Source organism: Onthophagus taurus, chromosome 1 (genome assembly GCF_036711975.1).
Source record: "Onthophagus taurus isolate NC chromosome 1, IU_Otau_3.0, whole genome shotgun sequence".
Taxonomy (NCBI): domain Eukaryota; kingdom Metazoa; phylum Arthropoda; class Insecta; order Coleoptera; family Scarabaeidae; genus Onthophagus; species Onthophagus taurus.
This window is the reverse complement of record NC_091966.1, coordinates 15,934,605-15,958,576: the sequence shown is the minus strand read 5'-3', so window position 1 is coordinate 15,958,576 and position 23,972 is coordinate 15,934,605. Positions and strand designations below refer to the sequence as shown.

General features: G+C 32.2%; 1 protein-coding gene across 8 annotated transcripts in view; it reads right to left on the bottom strand.

Annotated features, from left to right (window-relative positions):
* Positions 1 to 884: 884 nt before the first annotated feature.
* The window catches only part of LOC111429585 (trio Rho guanine nucleotide exchange factor), a 232,834-nt gene continuing 209,746 nt past the window's right edge, over positions 885 to 23,972 (bottom strand). For 7 of the 8 annotated variants that reach the window (XM_071197653.1, XM_071197666.1, XM_071197664.1 and 4 more), the window contains 8 exons: positions 19,914 to 20,301; positions 19,658 to 19,858; positions 19,376 to 19,596; positions 10,748 to 11,066; positions 1,805 to 2,841; positions 1,607 to 1,745; positions 1,156 to 1,554; positions 885 to 1,094 (listed from right to left, as the gene is read on the bottom strand). In XM_071197653.1, the coding sequence (XP_071053754.1) occupies positions 987 to 1,094; positions 1,156 to 1,554; positions 1,607 to 1,745; positions 1,805 to 2,841; positions 10,748 to 11,066; positions 19,376 to 19,596; positions 19,658 to 19,858; positions 19,914 to 20,301 (2,812 nt within the window). In that variant the 3' untranslated portion in view covers positions 885 to 986. Of the gene's footprint in view, positions 1,095 to 1,155; positions 1,555 to 1,606; positions 1,746 to 1,804; positions 2,842 to 10,404; positions 10,564 to 10,747; positions 11,067 to 19,375; positions 19,597 to 19,657; positions 19,859 to 19,913; positions 20,302 to 23,972 lie in introns of those variants that run through there. The other variant, XM_071197684.1, reaches the window with a different exon arrangement.

Sequence of the window (23,972 nt, the reverse complement as noted above, 5' to 3'; positions counted from 1 at the left end):
GAGATCATTCAGGAGAAAGAGTGAAAAGACACTTTAGCGAACGGAACTTCAAAATTGAGCAGTTTAACTGTTTAAAAACAGCTGCAAGGAACCTTATAGTATCAAATTTCATTAATTAAAAGGTTATGTTCCATGTTATTATGCCGCTACCTGTGTTAATGAACGTGCAAAAGAAATAAACAGCGGTAGATAATTAAAAGATAATAAAAGGATGTATTAGAAAATCAAATTTTATGGTCTTGCATTTTATGTTGCAGTCGAATCTCATATACGAGATTAATCCATCAACTTGTTAATTGTAATTATTTTAGATTTTTACTTTACCGCAAAATATGTAAACATTTATTAACTAAGTAAATCTTTTCATATAAAGTTACACTCTAGAGATGAACGATTAACATGTTATTATAAGCCTTCATAATCATGATAAACGTTCAAACATAAAATTTCAATAAAATTGCGTAACCGGAAGTGGTTTATCTGTAAGTGTCAGCTGTATTTGTAAATTCCCCTATTTTTTTAAATTAATTCTTCATCATATATCAATGGACGTTTTGCAAATGCTGTTACTCTATCAGTGTCAAACAAATATACAATAATACTAGATATAAACTGCATTAGTGAATTTTAAATAAATGTCCACATTTTCCTTTTTTTTATTTTTTATTTAGAGTACAAAATTGTGGGACACAAAAACAGTAAAGGCACATAAAAAATTTAAATTTAAGGATACAATGGAGAATATTTACAAAAAATAATGTTACACGGATAGAAAGATAAAATATTACAAGAATATTGATATGATATTACAAGAATTAATAGAAATTTATTAGTAGGTGATCAATACCAGATCATAGTTTTGATTATAAGTGACTAGTTAACTATAGCTTAAAATTAAATTTATTTTGAAAAAAAACAACAACACAGATATTCTAAAATGATTAAAAATTACAAATCACAAGTTTTATATAAAAAAAAATTAATAATTAAACATTAACGTTATTAATTGGCAAATTTGAAGAAGGTGCAGTTCGACGTCTTCTTTGTAAAAAAGCACGCAATCTTGAAGAACATATTATATTTAAATTTGATTCCTAGAAAAGAAAAATAAAAATTAAGATAAATTAAAAAACCAATTTAAAAATTCATTCTTACATTTTCAAACCATTGATTTTGTAAACAATCTTCCATACTTATTCTTTGTTTCGGTACCAAATTAAGTAATAATTTAATTAAAGCCTTTGCTTTATCTGATACAGTCGTAAAATAATCTTCAGGGAAACAAAAGTCGCATTTTAAAATGTTCGCAGTGGTTTCTTCAACAGAATCGTCTAAAAATGGCGAAACTCCGCTCAACATTACATAAACCAAAACTCCAACGGCCCATAAATCAGTGTGTTTCCCGACTTGTTGCCCCAAAACTAGCTCTGGCGATGCGAATTCTAAACAAGTTGGTGGTAATATTACGTTTTTTGATGTGTTTACGCAATCCCCAAAATCTACTAATTTTAATATTGGATGATCGTGGTTTAAATCTACCATTATATTTTCAGGCTACAAGAATAATTAATTAAATATAATTTAAAATTATTTAATGTTTATTTACCTTTATATCTAAATGAGCGATATCTTTTTTATGTAACCAAGCTAAAGCAAGAACTAATTGTTTAGAGTATCCACATACTTCCCCTTCTGTATACGAATCATTTTGAACAATATATGAAAATAATAACGGTCCATGCACCCTAAAAAATATAAAAATATTCTTAAAACCTATAAGATTTTTTAATAAATCCATACTAACAATTCTAAAACAATAGTATCAATTCCAGGAACTGGTGCATTATCAAATAAAGCCATGGCATGTACAATATTTGTATGTTGCAACCCAACAAGTAAACTGTATTCAGCTTGGGTAACCTGATGGGATTGTTTTCTTCTAAAAACTTGTTTCAAAGCAACTTCTTGTCCCGTTCCTCTATCTTGAGCTTTCCTAACAATTGCACATCTTCCTCTATTGAGTTCTTCTAATTCAATGTATCTTCGTTTAAATTGTTCTTGTTGCCATCTTAAATTATCGGCAACTGGTAAAGTAACGGCTGCGCTTGGTAGTCCAACTTGTCTACTTGGAAATGTTAATAATCTAAAGCTGTAAGTATCACTTGGTACTAAATGTTCAATGAGAAAATTATGACTTGATATAGGGATGTTGTTATTAGGCGAAATCCATTCTCCACTTCCAACTTTGCAGTATTCGATTAAAAATTGTTTGTGGTTTGAGTTTTCCCATTCTAAAGCGACGCTTGAACAAGATACAATTTGAGTTTTTAATTCGGGGATAATATCTGAATCCAAAACGGTTAAAGTCGCTGAACATTCAGCGTAAATATTATCATTTGACAACGTACAAACATAAACTCCGGAATCTGTTAATTTTGCGTTATTTATTATTAACAAACCTTCCCCATCTTCGTTTTGACTAACAAGAATTCTGCCACTATTTCTTATTATCCAAGAATCGGGTTGGATTTTTTTCCATGTACTATAAACGTTTTTACTCGAAAAACTTGCTTTGTATTTTAGTACGGCTCGTGAACCGACCATCACAGTGATATCTTTTATTTTTTCTATAAATTCGGGGTATTCATTATTCATGTTTTCAGAATAAGAAGTTTCATCGATTGATTTCCTACTATTTTTTCTAAATCTAAACGACCAAGGTTTTCTTGGACTACTCGATAACGTATTATTTTCTGTAATCCAAAATTCATCGCTATTCCTTCGTATTAAATCGGTTTGATTTAAATCGGATCTTTGAGACTCATTTGGATATTCTATTATCTAGAAAAAATTATAATTGTTTTTGTGAAGAAATGAAATGAAAGTGAACGATATTTTAATAATTTTTATGATAAAATTAATTTTTTGTTAGTTATTGATTTCATTCTTAAGAAAATTAGTTGTGACTCTTAACATCTTCGCTATGTTATAAGCTTTCTTAATGATGTTATTCCATAAAAAAAGTTGGCTGCAGCGAAAATGTTAATGTTAAGAAGAACCCATTAGTCTTTTGTCCCAGTTAAAAATAATGGGATTTAAGTGTTATTGTAAATTAGTGGTTTTTATGACACACAACAAAGTAAATTGAAGTAAGTGAACTAAATAAATTCAATTCCAAAACCACAATAATCGCTAATTTCTTGGACATGAGGAAACAGACAATTGTGTTTTTTTTTAAGAATTTTTGTTGGTTAAATTTAAATTTCAAGCTTATATTTCGATATCATATCAGATTATTGAGATGTTGCATTAGATATCTTAAGGAAGTTAACATAATTTCAATCGATAGATAGATGCAATAGTTGCTTAATATACTAAGGTTGCGATGTTTCTTCTTTGACAATTCAGAGTTTCAAGTTAGGGACATGAACGAAGTTTAAAATATACTTCATAAATTTCAGAACATAAGAAGTAGTCTGGAATCGTTTCGCCCAGAACACATACTCCGGTATGAAAAAGTCTAGAACTCTAATACACAGCGAAAATAGCTTAAAGATAGTTTGCTTGAATTCGCGATTTATTTGAGGCTTCAATAAAAAATATAAGGAATTGCAACATACAGAACACGGAACAAAATACATATTCTAGAATCCATGAAAAAGTTTGGAATTACATTGTATATTATGTATCCATGTCCAAAGTCTATAAGTATTTCCAGAAATCTTTAGAAGATTTTTTTAAAAGAGAGGTTTCAGACGTTTGAATTTACATTTCCCAAATCCCAGATTTCAGACTTCAAGAAGAAATCTGTAAACACATTACACAAATCATATAGAGGATGGTTAGAATTATACGAGATGGATTTCGAATTACGTCGCATAGATTTCAAAATCCAAGAAGATACTTGGAAATACACTGCATAAATCACCTATTCTAGACCTTAAGAAAATTTAGATATCTCACAATATAAGTTATTTACGCATTTCGGTGGATTATTTTAAGCAAAGATATAAAAAAGTTTACAAAAACTTTCATGTCAACATTAATAAACAATTTTAATTCAGAGATAAACTCAAAGCTAATAGGAATGAGAGCATACCCTTTATGAACCAGAGCTAAAAGATGAAGAAGCCCTATTCCGATTAAGATTATTTACCCCTGCTAAATCAGGTAGCATCATCAGCATCTAATTTATGTAGTGCATAGAAGTACGCATCTCTATCTACATATAGACGTCACATTATTTGAAAAAAACTGATTTTAGATCATGTTAGCTGAGCGAGATATTTAATGTGTACACTCTATGACAGTTGTTAGAACGTTCTGCAAATTTAGAAAAGACGACCTTCTCATCGAAGAAAAGCTTTGAGGTGTTACCGAATGGGAATATACAGGATGATTCTCAACCTACACACATTAATTTGGGGATTTCCTCCCTATGACGAATAATGACTAATAGGCGAAAAAATTTGTAGTAAAAGATTTTCTGGTTCATAGATATCTGTGATATTTACTTACAAATCAAGAATACATAGAACATATTAAAATAACATCACAGCAAGTGTTCGAAGTTATTTCCCATATTTTCTGTCAATTCGGCTCCCCGAATCCAATCTCCTACTAGCACAGCTTAAACCGGGGTGTTGGCAGATTGTCTGGAGAGCAGCATCTACCTGATTTTGCAATATTTGCTCAGTATTAACTTCCGTGACGTACACTATGCTTTTTAAGTGACCAGAAAAGTAAAAATCAAGAGGATTGAGTCCGGGCCATTGGACTATCTCGACCTATCCATCTTCTAGGAAACACATTATCTAGATGTCGCCGATTATTAAAAATTAAAAAACTTTTACTACAATTTTTTTCATCTATGAGTCATTATTTGTCATGAGGAATAACTCAAGTATATGCGTATAGGTTGAGAATCACCCTGTACAGATGATGTGGAGTTTTTAGATTTGGACGAAGAACTGTATGACCACAACACGACAGTGAATAAAGTGCATGGAAATAATATAGATGAAGCAGTAAGAAAAATGTGTCATCAAGTAACTTTGAAGAGAAAACAAAATTATATTTTCCAGAATAAATAAGTCTTCGACTTTTAACACACCATCTATATTGCGGAATAGATTAATTCGTTCAATCACCGTGTCTATAATTTTACACAGTGACTTCAAAGTGTTAGACTGATACGAGCAATATTAAGTAATACACAAGCTTCTGTCGTACATTCAATATTACCCGAGGGCTAAAGCAAGGAATGAGCTGACGCCAACGTTGTTTGATGTGGCACTGAAGCATCTGATACGAAATAGGAAAATAAGAAGATCGAATCTACTGATAAACAAATCAGTACAACCGAACAAGAAGGGATGCAGAAGAAACCCACAGAAAATGTAGAACGTGGTGAAGCCGGTGGGACTTAGAACAAATATAGGAGAAAACAAAAATAATGATGTAGATTAGGCAATGTCGTGGTCTCGAGATTAAATAATACGAAGAAGAATACTGCTAGCCAAAACAGCGTATTATGCAATAACATAAAGTTCTGGTTCCAATAACCAGAAATTTTCAGTTCCAATAATTTTTAAGTCCTACAATAACCTGGACGCCAACACAGGCAAACAGCATAGATGTCTTCGAGAGGAAGATCCTGAGAAGGATTGTACGCCCAATATATGAGAATTATATGTGGAGAACACAATATAACCAGGAACTATACAGCTACTATAAGAAGCCAATGTTTTTAGAGTATATCAAGATCCAGAGATTGCAAAGGTCATGTGGTCAGGATGAAGGATCAAAGGATATCGAAGTAACTGCTGAACAAGAGAATGCAAGGTACGAGATCTAGAGGACGGCCGAGAGCAAGATTGGAAGACTAAATGGACAACGACGCCAGGAATATGCTTGGGTCTAGAAACTGGAGGAGGGTGGCTATGGACAGAAAGGCTTAGAGGCGACAATTGAAGGAGGCCAGGGACCGCTAACTGTCTAAAGAACCGTTGAAGAGAGAGGATAGAAAACGTCAAAGTGTAACACATGCAATAAAACAGTATTTTTATTAGTTTACAGATTTGACTGTATGCACACATATCTATTTTAGGTAAACGTAGTGTCATCTGTTGAAAAGTGTGTCTAACTTCATGTCTTTATAGCCAAAAACCTTTTATAAATGGTAAATAAAATGCGTAACTGAAAGGGGTTAAAATGAAGAGTACAAAAGCAAACAAATCAAAACTTCAAAAATTTTTTGTTCCTATATCACAGTACTAATTTACCTAGGTATTGTTTTTACTGTTATTAATTTTTTTGTGGCAGAAAAAAGAATTCTCTTAAATTGATCTTATTTGAAACCTTTTATAATCGATTCGTAAATAAATATTGAAACATAGACATAATGTTTTGAAATAATACTCAAGTAATTACTCCAACACATGTGTGTACGCACATCAAAGCGTTTTTATTTGAAAATTTTCTTCTTTCGTCGGAAGACTTGGTTTGTCTAAGATAAAGCGTTATATGACAATATCAGCGCCTTTACACGAACCTGGAAGCCCAAGCCCGTAGGAGTTTTTTATGCAAATTGTGCATGTAGTCTCCAATAATTGGTTTGTCTTTTCATTCAATATTAATAAAGGTATAATGTACAACATATAAGTAGGAATCCTTTCTAATATTGTAAGGAATCTACTAGAAAAGTCGATGCTTCAATTTATTAGTAATAACGACATATCTACTTGTGAATCATATCGCTAAGACATTATTTGATATTTCAGATGACAAAGCTTAATGCATCGAAGTTTCCTACAAAGTTTCCTGAAACAATATTGCAGGACAGAAACAATTAAGAAGTGAGCAGAAAAAATTCGCTTAATAAATACCATGGTTGCATATTTAGCATTAATTTAAAACATTAACAATTATAAAATGATACATTTGTTGACAGAGGTATTTGAAATGTTATAGAATTTTGGGAAAAAAGTCATGAACGTTTACATCAAGACATCTCAAGACAAGATGAGAGGTGATCATACTTGGAGATTTTAACGCCCGAATTGGAGGCACTGTAATACCTGGTGAAAAAAATCGGGTTAATGAAGAAACTAGCAATGAAAGAGGAGAACAGCTAACTCAGTTATGGGCAGTTAAGGAACTGAGAATTAATAATACATTTTTTCCTAACAAGCCTCAACACAAATTCACATTTGAAAATACTCGAGGTCAAAAATCAGAATAGAATTCAAGATGACAGAGTTTTAACCTCCGCAAACGTTGGAACTAACCAAAACTTTGCCCAAAATACTGGTCAAAATAATCAGGAAAACCCACCATTTCAAAAAACAAACACCCGTTAAAGTCAGCAAACTAAATATTCAATCACTTACAGTCCCATCAACAAACCTATTATACCAAGAAAGGCTCGATAAGAAAATAGACAGTAATCACATTTTAGAAACCGACAATGTTGAAGCTACCTGGAAAAAAATAAAATGTAATATATTCAAAGCCACCGAAGAGGCTATGGGAAGAAGAATATCTAATAAATCTACCAAACCAAATACGAAATCATAGTTTACAGAGGAGGTCAAAGAACTTGCAAATAAAAAATGAAAGGCATACTTAAAATACAGATCTCGAAGCTTAATACTAGATGAATATAAAGCTGTAAGAAATACAGTCAATAACAAGATCAAATACATCAAGAGAGCGCATTAGGAAAAGTTCTCGGCAAACATGGAACATGACCTTTACGAAGGCCAGAAGAAGGTTAGGAACATGTTAAGAAACAGGAAAAACCAATCAACGAACAATAAACATAACGAAAATAGCACTAAATGATTAGGAACAACACTTTTGTGAACTCTACAGCGCTGACAACAACACAGCAAATCTTGTCACGGAACAGCATGACAACAGCAGTCGAGAACCATGTCTGGCGGAACAGTGAAACGTACTCTTTAAGAAAATCATAGAGTGCTGGAGTATACCAACGTAATGGAAAGAAAGTGTCACCATTCCAGTGTTTAAAAAAGGAATTAAAAAAAGACCCTGTAAACAATCGGGGAATCACGCTATTAGGAGAGGAAGAAGAAATATCTTCTCATGGGTTAAGCGAAGAACAACAAGGCTTTAGGAAGACGTATAGACGCCATCTTTGCAATCAGACAGATCGTGGAAAAATCTATAGAATACAACAGAACAACATACATGTGTTTCATAGATCTTACGAATGCTTTTGACCGCATAGCACTTCCAGACGTTGTGAGACTCCTCAAGAAAAAAAATGTGCATCCAGATTTAAAAATCATTATAGTCGAGTTAAATACGGACAATTGGACCCAAATACAAGGGGAAGGCAGAAAGACACGGAATACCTATGCAGATAGGACTAAGACAAGGCGATAGCTTAAGCCATACTCTTTGAATCTGATTATGGACAAACTAATATGAAGTAAAGAAAATTGGAAGGTTGGGGAATAAAGAACGAAAGATAATCTGCTAGCAGACGATGCCGTGTAGATCTTGGAGGACGAGGACAATCTGCAGAGAACGCTCTTTCAATTTGAATAAACAGCTGCCAAGTACGACATGACAATATTGGTAGCAAAGTCTAAAGCACTATCCATATCGAAAGAGCCGACAAGATGCAAACTGGCGATATATAATAAACGGGTGGAGCAGGTCATGAGTTTTAAATATCTTGGCGTTAGCATCACAAATAGCAGAGACCCCCGCGAGGAAGTTAGGCTCAGACAACCAAAGTAGCCTTAATATCGGTGTATTTCCAAGATATAATATGGCAAAAGAAACACATGGCTATACAAAGTAAAATCCGTTATGACTTACACTGTGGAAACAAGGGCTGAAAATTCTATAACAGAAGAAATCATTCGAACAGCAGAGATAAGGACCCTGTGATCCATAGAAGATTACACTCTGAAGGACCATAAGAGAAGCGAAGACATCACAGAACTCTGCGGTGTCCAGAATACAGTCCGATCGTTCTGAACCAGACATCGCGCATGGAAATTGCAAGAGATGGTATCCCAACATCGAACAGACTTCCTGAACGCCCATCCACAAGGTGGTATCAAAACTGAAATCATCATCCCAGCCACGTCTCTAGGTTATAGAGTACAAGGCAAAGCCCTTAAAAAGAGGAAGAAGAAGAAGACTTTTTTAATTCTTCGCAATCGATTTGCTTCGCAACCATATTGGTTCGCAACAACTTTAATGTTAAACATATAACTCTATATCTTCCTTGTGGTCATCCAGGATATGCGAGATTCTATACAATTAAATGAATTATTTATCATTTAAAAAGAGACCTTTCTTCGAATACTCTGGAACAGCAAGCTTACACTAACAAATGTGTTCTACAAAATTACATGAAGCAGTACATGCCAGTGAAGATTCGTAAATAAAAGAACCTCTAATTCTTTGTCTCATCTAGTCTAAAAACAATTTTGAGAAACATGCTCGTGAACCAAATCTTAGAGTAACTCTTAATGTTGTATTATATCTAGCGTGAATTGTAAGCAACGAAATTATTATCTTTATGACAATTTTACATCTACCAAATTTTTATTTCGATTTATTTACTCGTTAAACACAATAAGAAGAAATCGAGTCCTTAATTGAGAACTGCCAACTGAAGTACACTTGATGAAACCTGACTGTGGAATAAGTCATAAATACGTCATTCTTTGGTGTCGATGGCATTGTATTGAAAAAGCAATAAGTGTTACTCTATTATTATCATTTGTATGGAAAATCCAAACATTACTGTGAATATGTTTAAAAGAAATGAAAATGATGCAAGTGACTTTCCAGCACTAAATTGATCTGGTTATTATACTATGGGTCTATCGTGAAAAAGTTTAATCCAGATAAGCATTAACATTGTGTGAGTAAAATAAAACAATCAGAATTAAAATCAGAACAAAAAATTGGTAGAAATTCAATCAAAAATGGTCAAAAAGGAGTTGTATTTCAATAATATGACATGATAAAACCGGATTTAAATTTAATTTAAAAAATTAGCTTATTAATAACACTTTAGGCTGCTCATGTCCAAAATAATAAAAATTAATAATTAATATTGAATAATTAAGAAAATACATGAAATGATAAAATGAAAACGTTAATATTTTTTAAGCGCACAATGATTTTACTCACCTTTCTAGACATCCATATTATTTTCTTATATTAAAAAAGAAAAGACCTTACTTCAATTTTCTTGTTTAAATTAATTTAATTTATAGAGACACAATACTTTTTTTTCAATTTTTGCAATACAGTACACAGTTAATAGCTACATAAATACAAATCTGATTTATCTCATCTAATATCTATTAAATTATCTAAATACGTTATTACCAAGCCGGTATTTTTGAAAAAAAAAATAATCAATCTGTGGTGATTGACAAGATACAATTTGCTTAAAAACTAATTTTATAAAGGGGGAAAACTATACATCAACATCTATCACAGCCATCGTCAAAGGGGGTTAGTAGTTTTTTAAACGTGTATATTTTTTCCAAGCTGTCAAGACACCTAAAGAAGAAGATAAATTTGTATCAATAAAAAGAAGAGTTTATTTTTAATAAGGAATTAAAAAATCACATCTAAAAGCAGTTAAAATTAAAACCAAAAATATAAATTAGTATTGAAGACTTGTTAGTAACTCATTCTTAATTCAACTTAATTAATTAGATTTTAATAAATAAAATTTACTTACAGTTGTTTGCCCATTTTCACACCAACTTCTATTATCATTTTTTTCATTATCCTTATGATTATCAGAAGATGGTTCGGTTTTACTTTTTGATCTTAAAGTATTTCGGAATCCAAAAATAAATTTCTTTCCAGATTTGGTTTCATTCGAATGCCCAGTAGAATCCGGATCTGGGGGTATTCCAATAGTATTAGCCTTATGAATCGCTATGGTGTTTCTATGAGGAGCTTTTGTGCTTATCGGTGAAGCTGGCGTTGATGCTGAGGAGGATCCACTTCTTCTTGATGGAGAATTTGGACACCACAACGACGACATGTCAACTCTATGGGAATTTGAAAATTTTGTGGGGGCAAAAAAAGAAAGGGGAAATTAAAAATAAATAAAAAAATAAATTTAAAATGGAAGAAAAATAAAAGCTAAATTAAGAAAATCCAAAAAAACCCAAACAGAAAAACAAAACAAAACGAAAAAAGGTTAGAATAAAGTTAGATTAAGTTAGAATTGGGATTAATAAAGAAAGCGTAGATTGTAATTTCATGATTTATTCTATTGAAAATTTGTAATTCATTAGCCAATATAATATTATTTATGTACAAACATACACTTCCTATTTACACGATTAAAAAAAATCAAATTAAATATAAAGTGGTAAGAATAAATATTACAACGAACAATTTTTCTTCGTCATTTTTTTTGCGATTAAATGCTATATTAAAGCTGTGTCCATAATTTGGCGAAATTAATTTTTGCTTGCTTTTTATTTATTTGGAATGCTTGGACACAGTGCTCGTTTTTTATTCAAACTCTTTTCATTCATCATTTCTAAGTAACACATAATATACAGAGAAGAAATACATTTTCCAATTAAATTTTCTTTTTATCATTTTTTTTATTAGGCATTTAAAACTATTTTTTTAAAATAATTCTTTTTTGATTTTGATTATTTTTTTTTATTATTCGTGTGAAGTTTCCAAATTAAACTTCTTATACAAGACATAAATTACGATATTTATACATATTAAAAAGAAAAATATAGAAATTTAATTCCGAATAAATATGAACAAGAAAATTATTGCGATTTAATGCAAGTGTGACTATTATTTTTTTCTTCTTCTTTGTTTAAGATTTAGTGACAACAACACCCAATTTGCGACGCACAATATATTATAAAAATCATCCTCTCGGCTGAATATAAGTCGCATCACATAACAAAAATATTATCTGCTTATAAATACGTATAGTTTATGTATAATATATTGCGAATTTCGATCAACAGGTTGTTTCTTTATTTTTTATTCTTTATATAATTTTTTTTTTCTAAAATTGTGTGGGAAAACTCGATAAACGCTATAGGCATGAAGCGTCGAAACCTAATTTATCTTTACATGATTTTTATTTTAATCAGAGTAATAGCTTTTTATTATTATTATAAGACTATTTTAATAGGCGAGTTGTTTTCATTTAAGCTTGAAAATTTGTTACTTTGCGTTTTTTGCTATAATTTTTAAGGGGAATCGCTATATTTATTTATTTTTTTATGGGGATGCTCTGAATTTAAGGTTATTTTTTATAGTAAATATTGCAATCACAATCTACCACTTTCTTAATTTTAAATTGAGCCCAAAAAATTCATAAAACTTTTTAGATTTCAAAAACTATGGTTTTATCAAAACTGCAATATCCACCTTAAACATTACCACTATTAACTTCACTAAAGCATAAGGGATCGAATACAAAACCCCCCACACATACAACGTTATATCATCGAAAGGGTTTGTGGCCAAAAGTAACACTCTGTGGACGGACATTAAGAAATTATCGGAAATATTCAGCGATGAGCAATAATTTTTTTTCTCTCAACTTTGCTTTTACACTATTTTGATTATGCGTTACTTTAATTCGCGATCCATCCATAATGTGTTAATATAACGACGCGTGTTGACAAAATTGTATTTACTTATGATTATTACTCGAGAATGATACGAGAAGTAAGGAGAGAAAAAGTGTTTTAAAAGACGTTAAAAGGTCACGATTTAAGTATCACAAGGTGGTTAGTAAAAATTTGAAAACAAGTTTGTTAAGAAATGTATGGTTATAGAGATTTTATATCTTAAAATTATGGTGTTTTTATGTCTTTAGGATAAAAATTATATTAAAAATTATTAATTTATTAACAACTCGTTGATATGAGTAAACATTTTTGAAAATTTATCTTTCATATTTTCTACATTATATTATTAGTTTCTACATACTCAGATGCCAATTAAGGCGCTGACATTGGAAATTTAGAAAAGTAGTTAATATTTTAATAAAGAAACTAAAATTGTATGAAAAATGGGAGATTTTATGTTTAAAGATAAGCGTGGAAAACATTTTATTCTAGGAATTATGAATACATAAATGATGATACGTCTGATAAAAGAATACAAGTGTTTGTTACATCACGAGGAGAGTCATTACTAACGATGAAAGTCATCAGAAGAATACATTAAAAGAAATTCTGATTTAATATACATTGTTTATAGTAATAACATCTACGTAGGAGAGTTTTTTAAAATAAGAATTCTCTAAACTAGGTTTCAAAATGGTATTGCAGCATTCTCGACAAAACGATAGCTGAAATAAATACAGCTTGAGGTGCAGCCAAAAAAGTAAAAAAGAACTTGAAAGAAAGCCCGTATCGAATACGTTCTGTGTGTTAGGCAACTAAATGAGCAATATGCATAAGTATGATATAAGCGATATCAAGTAAAAGATCAAGAAGAAGCAAGATTCCGACGAAAGACTACAATGTGTAAAAGAATATATCAAAAGTGGCTGGCCTAAAAATAATAAAGTAAACGACTCAGCAAAAGAATGTATCAAATTTGAGAACGATCTAAAAATAGTCGATGCTACACTCACATACCAAGACCGTATAGTAATACCCAGAAAAGCGACAAGATGGTGTCTCAATTTAATCAACGAAGGACATCAAGATATTAATAGATGTACAGCTAGAGCAAAGGACTCAGTGTGGTGGCCAGACATACGAAGAAACATAATTAGTACTGTCGAAAACTATGAGAACTGTTTAAAAATCAAAAATTCTGTAGTAGCATATGCATTAATATATGCAGCAGGGACTCGACCAGAAACATCCAAAACAAAAAGAATGCTAGAAACTGCAGAAATGAAAATAGTGCGTAGAATGGTTGGAAAAACATTGATTAGCAGAAAAAGAAGTGAGAACATCAGACAAGCTGGCAGGATAGATAACATCAATGATTGGGTCTTGGACAGAAAGAAGAAAGGAATAAGCATATCGACCGAATGACAGAAGAACAAATTGTGAAAATAACACGGGACATATCACCATCAGGACGAAGAAGCATTGGAAGACCTAGAAAAAAATGGAGCGACAACCTTCCAAATGATTAGGGGGCAAAAAGTGAAGAAAAATAGGCAGTTATTCCTAAATACAGAAAGAAGAAGAAGATTGAGCAACCTATCAACACAATACTTATTTTGTAGTTTAAGATTATTATCCGAAATATCCCAAGATGCGTAAACTAAGAAAATTAGTCAGGAAGTTATTTTCAGGACATTATGTCACATCATGGTATACCTATTGATATGAGAACGGATAACGGTAGACGAGTTGACAGTTACGAATTTAGAAGATTTGCAAAGAAATATGAGTTCAAAGTAGCAGTCCTGAATACCAACAAGCTAATGGTCACACAGAAAGTGTAGTTAATAAACTAATTTAGAAAATATTTACTTAAGCCAAACGACCACACACCATTAAAATGTGGAGCATCTCCAGCTCAACTTTTGTATGGTAGATTATTGCGCGACCCACTCCCAAGAATTGAGGCCAAATTAAAACCTTAGGTACCAAGTCATGCCATCATTAGACAAAAACTAAAAATAGAAAAGGAAGAATAAAAGATGAATTACGAGAAACGACATCATCAAATCAGTTCGAAAGAACACAAACCTTGAACTAGGCGATCGGGTATGGATAATAAATAAGAAGCGGGAAGGCATAGTAAACGAAATAGCCGACGAACCTAGGTCATATATTGTAGAAACGGATAAAGAAGATTTAAGAAGAAATAGAAGACATCTCCAGAAATCAGTGAAGAGATCCCAGATGGTCCGAGCGAACCTTAATATTTGGAAGACGCCGAAACTAGGACACAGATAGATGAAGAAACGCGGAGAAGCGGACGTGAAAGAAGAATTCCATTAAAGTTAAAAGACTTTGTTAATTGAATTATAGTGTGTCTGTGTGTTAGGCAACTAAATGTGCAATATGTATATGTATAATATAAGCTGTAACTTGTAACAGTGGTCAATAAAGAAGTGTCGTTCATCACATATGACAACACATTGGGATAGTGAAACACAAATTTAATCTTAAAATATACAACTCGACTCCAGACAGTTATCGACTTATAGCATAAAAGTAATCATGCGAATGTAAACATAGAGAGCCATATCATTTTCAAAGAAGGTAAACTTGTCGATTTAAAAAAAATTGCTTATTTTTCCTTTAGATAGTAAAACTTTCACATAGGACACCTTGAATAACATAGACAGCAGCTTATTATAGAGATTGGACGTATTACTAAGATTAGGACGATGTGGCGAAATGATCAGATACAGAAAATTGTGCTTGTATTATTTCCTGAACATTCCTGTAATAGGAAAACATATTAACAGCTGGTTATACTTATTATATTCAAAGATACGATCGCGTTTTACAGCATCCACTTCACAACCATCTTTATTATATGTTTTCCCCGCGCTTGTCATAATAGTATTCGGTAATGGTTTATACTAAGGATGACGATATCTTATTTATCGCGTCACCTCAAACATAGTGAATCTCGAGATGAAGACTTGAAAACTTTAAAGATTCTGAATAACTAATTAACCCCCTTTTTGATTATTAAATGGTTAGGAATACAGATGGATAGAATGGTTGACGGTTAGATAATCAAAATTGTCAAAAAATCCAGACGAATCAAACAAAGGCCAGCAAGTTAACCCCCAAGGAAATAACATGAAAGTTGGACGTTAGCATCCCAGGAATGAGTCGTAGTTGAAGCTCAATAACAGGACCATGTCCTAAATAAAGAGAAAGAAGAAGAAGAATACAGAAAGAACTTTTAGGAAGAAATTAATAAAACAGTTGTATCTTGAAAACTAAAAACTTTTCGAAATGGAGAAATTTTACCTTGCTTCTCCAAGAAGCTGATAATGATGAAATAGAAGGATAATAAAGATTTTTATAGCATGGATACAGTTTATGTATCTCAATTGCAAACTATAACATCAAATCTCTTCATGGAGATTTTAAACAACAATGTTGGTTGCCATAGCAACAAAACAAAAAACAATACAATCTAGCAAATATCGCCAAAAAATGCGCCACAAGGAATAAAGAATTTTTTATTTGAAACATTTTTCTTTAAAACCACAAATGGCAAAGTTATTGGCTATATTCCAGACATTTGACACACCTTGTATGTGCTGACTTGCTAGCATGAAAGCTAGTATCCATGAAGTACTGTCTAAACTAATATTGAAATAGTATCTAGTAACATGTAGTAACATATTCTATTTCAAGCAGTTATCGAATTATACCCAGTGTTTTTGCTTAACTGGTCGATTTCAAAAAGCAGGTTGCATTCCGGTTAGATGTCAAAACTCCGGTCAACAGTGAAAGGAAACAAATATTTATTAGAAGTATTGGAGTGTATGCAATGTGAATGTAATTATTTGTGAATGTGTTTCTGAGACATTTTATTCACAGAGAGAAGAGCTTTTTTGTAATTTTTTGACTTCATCTTGCCTTATGAAAGTCTATTTCTCATTTATACTGGTGCTAAAGTGGTTATGTTGAATATTGCACCAACAAATTACTTGCTCTTAAAAGACTTGATTAAAGAATTGTTTGCTTTAGATATCATAGCCAAGCGTCCTGATACAAGAAAAATAAATTTTTAAATGATTATCATGTTGACATCAAAGACCGACGTTTCAGAAACGTGTATTTAATTTCGTTTATGGCAGTTTTCCAGAGAAATTTGAATATACAACAACTGCAACAACTTTAGGAGCAAGAGATCCTCATCAATAGTGCGATGTGTGGTGATAGAAGTCTTACAAATGAATAGAATTTAGTTTGTCTTTTTAATATTGTTGGATATGCATTTATATGATATTTTATTTATGATAAATTTACAAAATTGATGAATTTTTGATCGTTTGAAGAGAACCAGTAGAGTTAATTAGATTTAAACCTCGAAGCGCGCATATAGTGACTGATTTTCATAAGGATTAAAGTGTAGACTTAGGCAACTATTTTCTAAACCTAATGTTCAACATTGATTAGACTGGACTTTATCGGAAATAGTTACCACCACGAACTTTTATTTCTCGTTAAACATGTTACGCTCAGTTTGTAGAGCTGCGAAAGATAGATTACAGCTTAAGGAATTTTAAAATTTTAACTGATGTTAGTGTATAATTTATAAACACCACGTTAAAAGCACAACATATTTTCACGAATTGAAACACAACCTTGGTGAAACAAGAACACCATTGGATAACCAGCTTGTTTACTGGATTTCTAATCAAATATGTCTTTTGAAAGTGGTAGACAGGGGTATTATTACCACCTTCAAAGTTTCTTATCTCAGTAATACATTCAGAGAAATATGGAAAGTTTTAGACGTTTTAGCTTAAAAGGGAGAGCGGAGCACGTGATGTGGGATTTTGGCGATGTTACAGCTAAATATCCCATGATCGGTCAGTATTGAATGAAGACTTGGAAGGATTCTAAATATTAAAAAATTAATCGTGAATCGTCAAAGGAGGAAGAGAGTGAAAAACAAACTGTAAGGGGATATGAAAATGGCAAATCTAAAGCGTAAATGTGAAAAGGAGCATAAAGAATTAAAGTTGGATATATTTTTATGTAATTTTGTAATCACATTTGTTAATAAAAAAACTTTATATTGTTAATTATTCGCTTACGTGACCGTAAATATGGATTCATTTAGCGCCAAATTGCTTTGAGGCAGCTTTTATAGGAACAAAATTATTTTAATTAATTTAGATTTTTTTAATATTTGTTAATTAAGCCGAATGATATGATTTGAATTAATCATTAATTAAGACATAGCGAAAATTTTAATCATCGATATCAAAACCTCTCAGGATTCAGGTTCGAGCAAGTTCCGTAAAAAACCATAAAAGGGAGTTGAGATTTACGAGATGGGTTATCTAACTATCGCCGCACTACGTGAATTTTTACTGCGCTGTAAACCTTTCCTGGTCAATAACGTTTCTATATGATGCGAACAATTTTCTAGGAGCAAATGGATCGTGTAGGAAATGTTCTCTTCTTTTGAGTGACGTGTAACATAAATCAATCGCTCGTTTGGACTGTGTTATATAAAATTGTTATTGTCAAGGAATGGGATTGAGATAGATTATTTCGGACAAATACTTTTTGCGTAAAACATGTGATCGACCATTGCTATTCATGGTTATACTGCACAAAACATAACCAGTTTAAATCTAATTATTATTTATAGATATATAGCAAAACTACCAGTATGTCAAAAATTTTAATTTGATATTAATTTAGCTAACAGCTTGCTATGGACTCAAGTTAGGCAATTTTGAGGTATTCTAAGAACCTATTCTGTTACTTTTTATATCAACATATCGACAATGTTTTAGTATTTCAATAATGAAATTATATTTCCTCGATTATGAAAATATTGGTGATGATTTTACAAAATTAATGGAAAGAGTTTATTATCGTCTTAGCACAGAGTGTGGATTATAGATGAAATCAGCAGGTTTGCACATAATACTGAAGAGTGTTTTGGACGAATATAAAAAACCTTCATTACGTGAAACATTAATTTTTGTGAAAAGAATCATGGGTTTAATTCTGTAATGGATATACTTTGCCTTAAATGAAATAACTAGCCAATTTAGCAGTTAATCACATTTATAACAACAGGATCAGATATTTCTCACTGCCCAACAATTAATTAAAATTAGTTTATTTCTGGATTTCTATTTTATATTAAAACATATACAAATATTCATTTCTTTGTCAGTACCAATGACAATCAATTCATAAATAATCTATCATTTATGAAAATGAAATTGTGATGTCACTTTCAGAAAAAGATATTTTTATTATGCAAAGTTCTGTTTCATAAACAATTCCTAAGAGTTGTTTATTGCATTTACAATGAAAAACAGGAAATTAAAAAATTATGATTCAACATTCGATTACAAATTACACAAACTGTTGACTTTTTTGCCACAACATGGTTGATTGCAAATGAAAAAGTACATAAAAAACAAAGTATTAAAATTTTTTAGATTTTTAAGTTAAAAAAAACCTAAAGATATAAAAACACCATATTTCAACACAAAACACCCGAAATTAAACAATAACCCATCCAATAAAGACAATCACCAGATGAAAACGGTTAGTACATAGTAATATCGGGCAAATTGAGTGAGATCTTAGACCAATAAGCACTTCAGCGGCATTCACAGTTTTAATTTATTCATTTTAATTATTATTATTTTTATCGTTATACTCACGGGTCCTTTGTTAGTTTGTTTTGGTACGCGATGGGACTTTGAATCGCCTTCAGGAAATCTTTTTGCGCCTGGAGGATATCGTCTAAGGTATTCAGCCATTTTTCGTGCATTTCTGGTGCTGGTGTATTGCAAACAAATCCTTGCATGGGTTTATTTGGGTCCGTTGACACTAACGTAAACGAATCCGAACTTGTTGAGGGATTTAAAGACATTTTATTTATCTAAAATAAAATAATGTCAGTACTTAAAAGATTTGGAAAATAAATTGATTTAAAAATTTACTTGAAAATGTGCTTTGTAAATGTAGCGAGGACTAGTAAATTGCGTCTTTTTTCCTACAGCTTCTGAGAATATAATGCTTTGTTCAAAGAGAAATACTTGAAGTTCTTTATTTTTTCCTATACAAGGATTTGAAGATCCTGGGATGTCTGAACAAGTTAATGGACCGCTAAGTAATAATTGTCCTTGGGAGTTAATATTACCCTAAAGAAAATTTCAATTAATTTTTTCAAATTAAATAAATTATTAATAATCTTACATTGAATCCTTGTAATCGTCCAACGTCCATCATATTGTTGGCAGCTTGTGGGACGACGGTCATAACAACAACAGCTGCTCGAAGAGTTTCAATTTCCCCTGTTATTCCAGCTCTTTCCGTATATTTTAAAATATCCTTCAAAAGTAATTGGTACTTCATTATCCTTTGTACTGGTTTAATGAGAAGGTCGCAAATTTGTAATTTGTGTCCTAAGAAAATTCTCAATTCCTCAAAATAACTGTCTAAATATTCTGAAACTATGTGTTCAGAATATGGCTTATTTTTACAATAAACCACATACATCCTTAATTTTCTTTCAAAACGTTTAAATAATGGACCTAATTCGGATGGCGCTTCAACACATTGTTCCAAAGCTTCACAAAATTGGCTAAGAAAAAAATATAGTATTATAAATTTTAAATAGGTTAAGGCTTGTTGGTTTTAAGGCAAAGTTCATCTTTTTAATTAATAATACATCCCGTATAACTTCAACAAATATTAAGAACTTAAAATGAATTAATATTCTTGTAGAAAACGCCAAAAAGTTTTTATAGTTTAGATATAACGAACTTTTAGATATGCTTCCTAAAATAATACACTTTCTCAAATTTATGATACCTTACTTTATGAAAAATCATCATCCGCTTTTTCTGATTCACTAGAGTGAGATTTTCTTAGCTGAGCAGACATAAAAATAGTGAAGGAAAACACATTTATATAGGCTGGAGCAGTCAAATCGCATATTTGAAACTATTAAAAAAGTATTATAAAACATAAATTTAATTTTTTTTTCAACAAACGTTAAGATAGAAGATGAAATTTTATATAAAAGAAGAGAAAACTTCACTTTTTGAATAGTGAGTCAGTCAAAACAAAAGTCAGTCAAAGTAGATGAAGCTCATTTCCTCCTCAGCGAATATATTAATAAACATACCTTTCGCTATTGGTCTACTGCAAACCCTCATCAACTTCACGAACAACTTCTTCAATCGGCCGATATTACAGTTTGGTGTGCGATATCTTCGAATAGCATAATTGGCCTATACTTCTTTGAGAATGATGATGGCCATACAGTTAGATATGTTCGAATGCTGGAAACCTTTTTCATCCTAAGTGCCTATGAATGAGAATACTCATTTCTAACAAGATGGAGTAACTTGTCATACGTCTAGGGTTACATTGAAGTTTCTAAGAAAATTTTTTCCGAACCTAAGCTTTAAATTTATGTTTTGTAATACTTTTTTTAATAGTTTTAAATAGTGCGGTTTGACTGCCCCACCCTGTATAAAAAGACGGTGACAATATAAAAGTGAATGCATGTTCGTTATTGGAAGATGTCAAAGTAGATGAAGCTCATTTCCTCCTCAGCGAATATATTAATAAACATAACTTTCGCTATTGGTCTACTGCAAACCCTCATCAACTTCACGAACAACTTCTTCATTCGGCCAAAATTACAGTTTGGTGTGCGATGTCTTCGAATAGCATAATTGGACCATACTTCTTTGAGAAAGATGATGGCCATGCAGTTAGCGATATGTTCGAATGCTGGAAACATTTTTCATCCTACAAGTGCCTAGGAATGGGAATACTCATTTCCCACAAGATTGGGCAACTTGTCATACGTCTAAGGTTACATTGAACTTTCTAAGAGATCTTTTTCCGAACCTAAGCTTTAAATCTATGTTTTGTAATACTTTTTCTAATAGTTTTAAATAGTGCGGTTTGACTGCCTCACCCTGTATAAAGAGACGGTGACAATATAAAAGTGAATACATTTAGTTATTGGAAGATGTCAAAGTAGATGCACCATTGCCTTAGACTTAGCCTGGTGGCTTAGTTTACATTAATGGCAAATGTCAATGTTCCTTTGCGCAACAATTTGCTAATGGAAGGTGTCAACCTACAATAAATCTAATTCAAAATGTCAATTTGGGTACTGTTCCATAAATTAATAGTGTCAACAACAACTCCACCTCCACTTTAGGAAGATGGTGAACAACACATTAATGAAATACGTCAATGTTATACACTAAACCTAAAACTAGAAATATTCGGGTTAACCGTCTTAAGAAACGGTTAAACCTGAATGTTTCTAGTTCTAGGTCTAGTGCTAGTGTTAGCTTTAGATGTAGTTGTTCCGCAAAAATCTGAGCTTATGATGCAAATGGGTTAAGTTAAATGAATTTAATACCGTCTAACGTCGAATGTGAACGCCATGAGGGAAACCTTCACAGAGCTGGAGAGAGCAGCAGGAGACGTGGGCCTGAAGATTAACGAAAGCAAGATAAAGGTGCTCATACAATCGAGAGGTCATAGAACAAGAAAGCAAAATCTAATGTTTGGAGATCGGAATTTTGATGTCGTAATGTTGATGTGTATCTTGGCACCACTATACCCAATATCCGGGATGAAATGAGAGAAATACGCAGAAGAATTACCAGCGGAAATAAGACGTATTACACCTTTTCTAACCTTTTCAAGTCTGGAAACGTCCATAGAAAAACAAAGATACAGTTTTATAAGACAATTATGAGACCAGGCTTATGCTGCGGCAGTGAAGTTTGAACGCTGTCACAAAAGACCGAATCAAACCTATATGCTTTCGAGAAAAAGATTCGGCGTAGAATCTACGGTCCAGTCAAAGAAGACGAACAATGCAGAATACGATACAACCATGAGCTATACAAACTCTTTAAGGAAGCTAGTGTTTCAACGTATATAAAGCTGCAAAGACTCAAATGGGAGGATCACATAGAAAGAATAGACGTTTCAAGAGTAGCCAAAAGAGTGCATCTGAAAGAACTTGAAGGCAGACGACCAGTGGGAAGACCAGGTGATCGCGTTAGCGAGAGACAGACAGGTCTGGAGGAGGAAAATAAAGGAACAGAGTGCCATTGGATTGGTCGATTTAGTTTCGATTGGTCATTATGGACTCACAGTCTGCCACGTGTGAGTGTGTAACCGTGTTTACTGGAAGGTTAACATAGTTTCACCAATTCCATAAAGCTTTCAAAGAAGAAACTTTTTAATATTAATCGCTAAACAGTGTAAAATTAGTCACGTCGATACCAATCACATTTTTAACTGCAATAGCCTAGAATACTTCGAAAGAAGATAAAGAGAGTGTGACATTTTGGACACCGATTAAGTTATTTAAGTGGTAAAGAAACCGTCTTTAGACACAAGACTATGCCAGCGGGACGTACTTGCGAAAATTGCAGAAGCGTTCAATCTGTTAGAACTTTGGTCAGAACCAGAATCTATCCCTTTTTTAAAGAGAATCGGACATATTGAAAATCAAAACGTATGACAGACTAATGTATGCCAAAACAAAGTGAAAGGTGCACAACACATTAGTTTAGCGTTTCTGGTATGTTCGTCGTAGTTGAATTATTTATTGAATTAAATGGAAGGTGAGCAGCGATTGGCGGATTATTCCTAGAGTGTCAACTATACGTCATGAGTTTCAACAGGCATCCGGGAGTTGTTTCTATGAATATCATCCATAAGTACACCTGCTTGGTCTTAATGGTTGTTCTGTCATCCATAAGCTTTTGATTACCAAGTCTAATGACTCGGTTAATGTTTTCTAAATTATCAGTGGAAGCAGATTTTCTGAAGCGACGAATCAAGGTTCACCTATATCGTTCGAATGACATGGTCAGGTATCAGCATGGAGAATGCCTTCTGCCCGAAGGTTAACGTCTCCTGGTATGGATTGGGCCCCTTGGGCTTATAGGAGTTCAAAAAGAGAAAACTTCAAAGAAATCTGTATGTCTTTGAACATTAGGTGGAATAAACAGATTTTTTTGTAACAACTTTATGGTGGTGATAATGCAACATGAAGAGTTTTTGAATGTTGGAAGTTTTCACCGTACTTTATGAAGAAAATAAATATGTTTGTGAACACTATTTCCCAAAGGATTACTTAGTAGGACAAATCAGAATCACTAAAGCAGCTAAAGCTTATACCAATGGCAAAGTAAAGGAAATCGAATCTTAATTCCTAGAGTAGTTAGTTGCAAATATTTAACATTATCGTTTCTTGTGCTAATC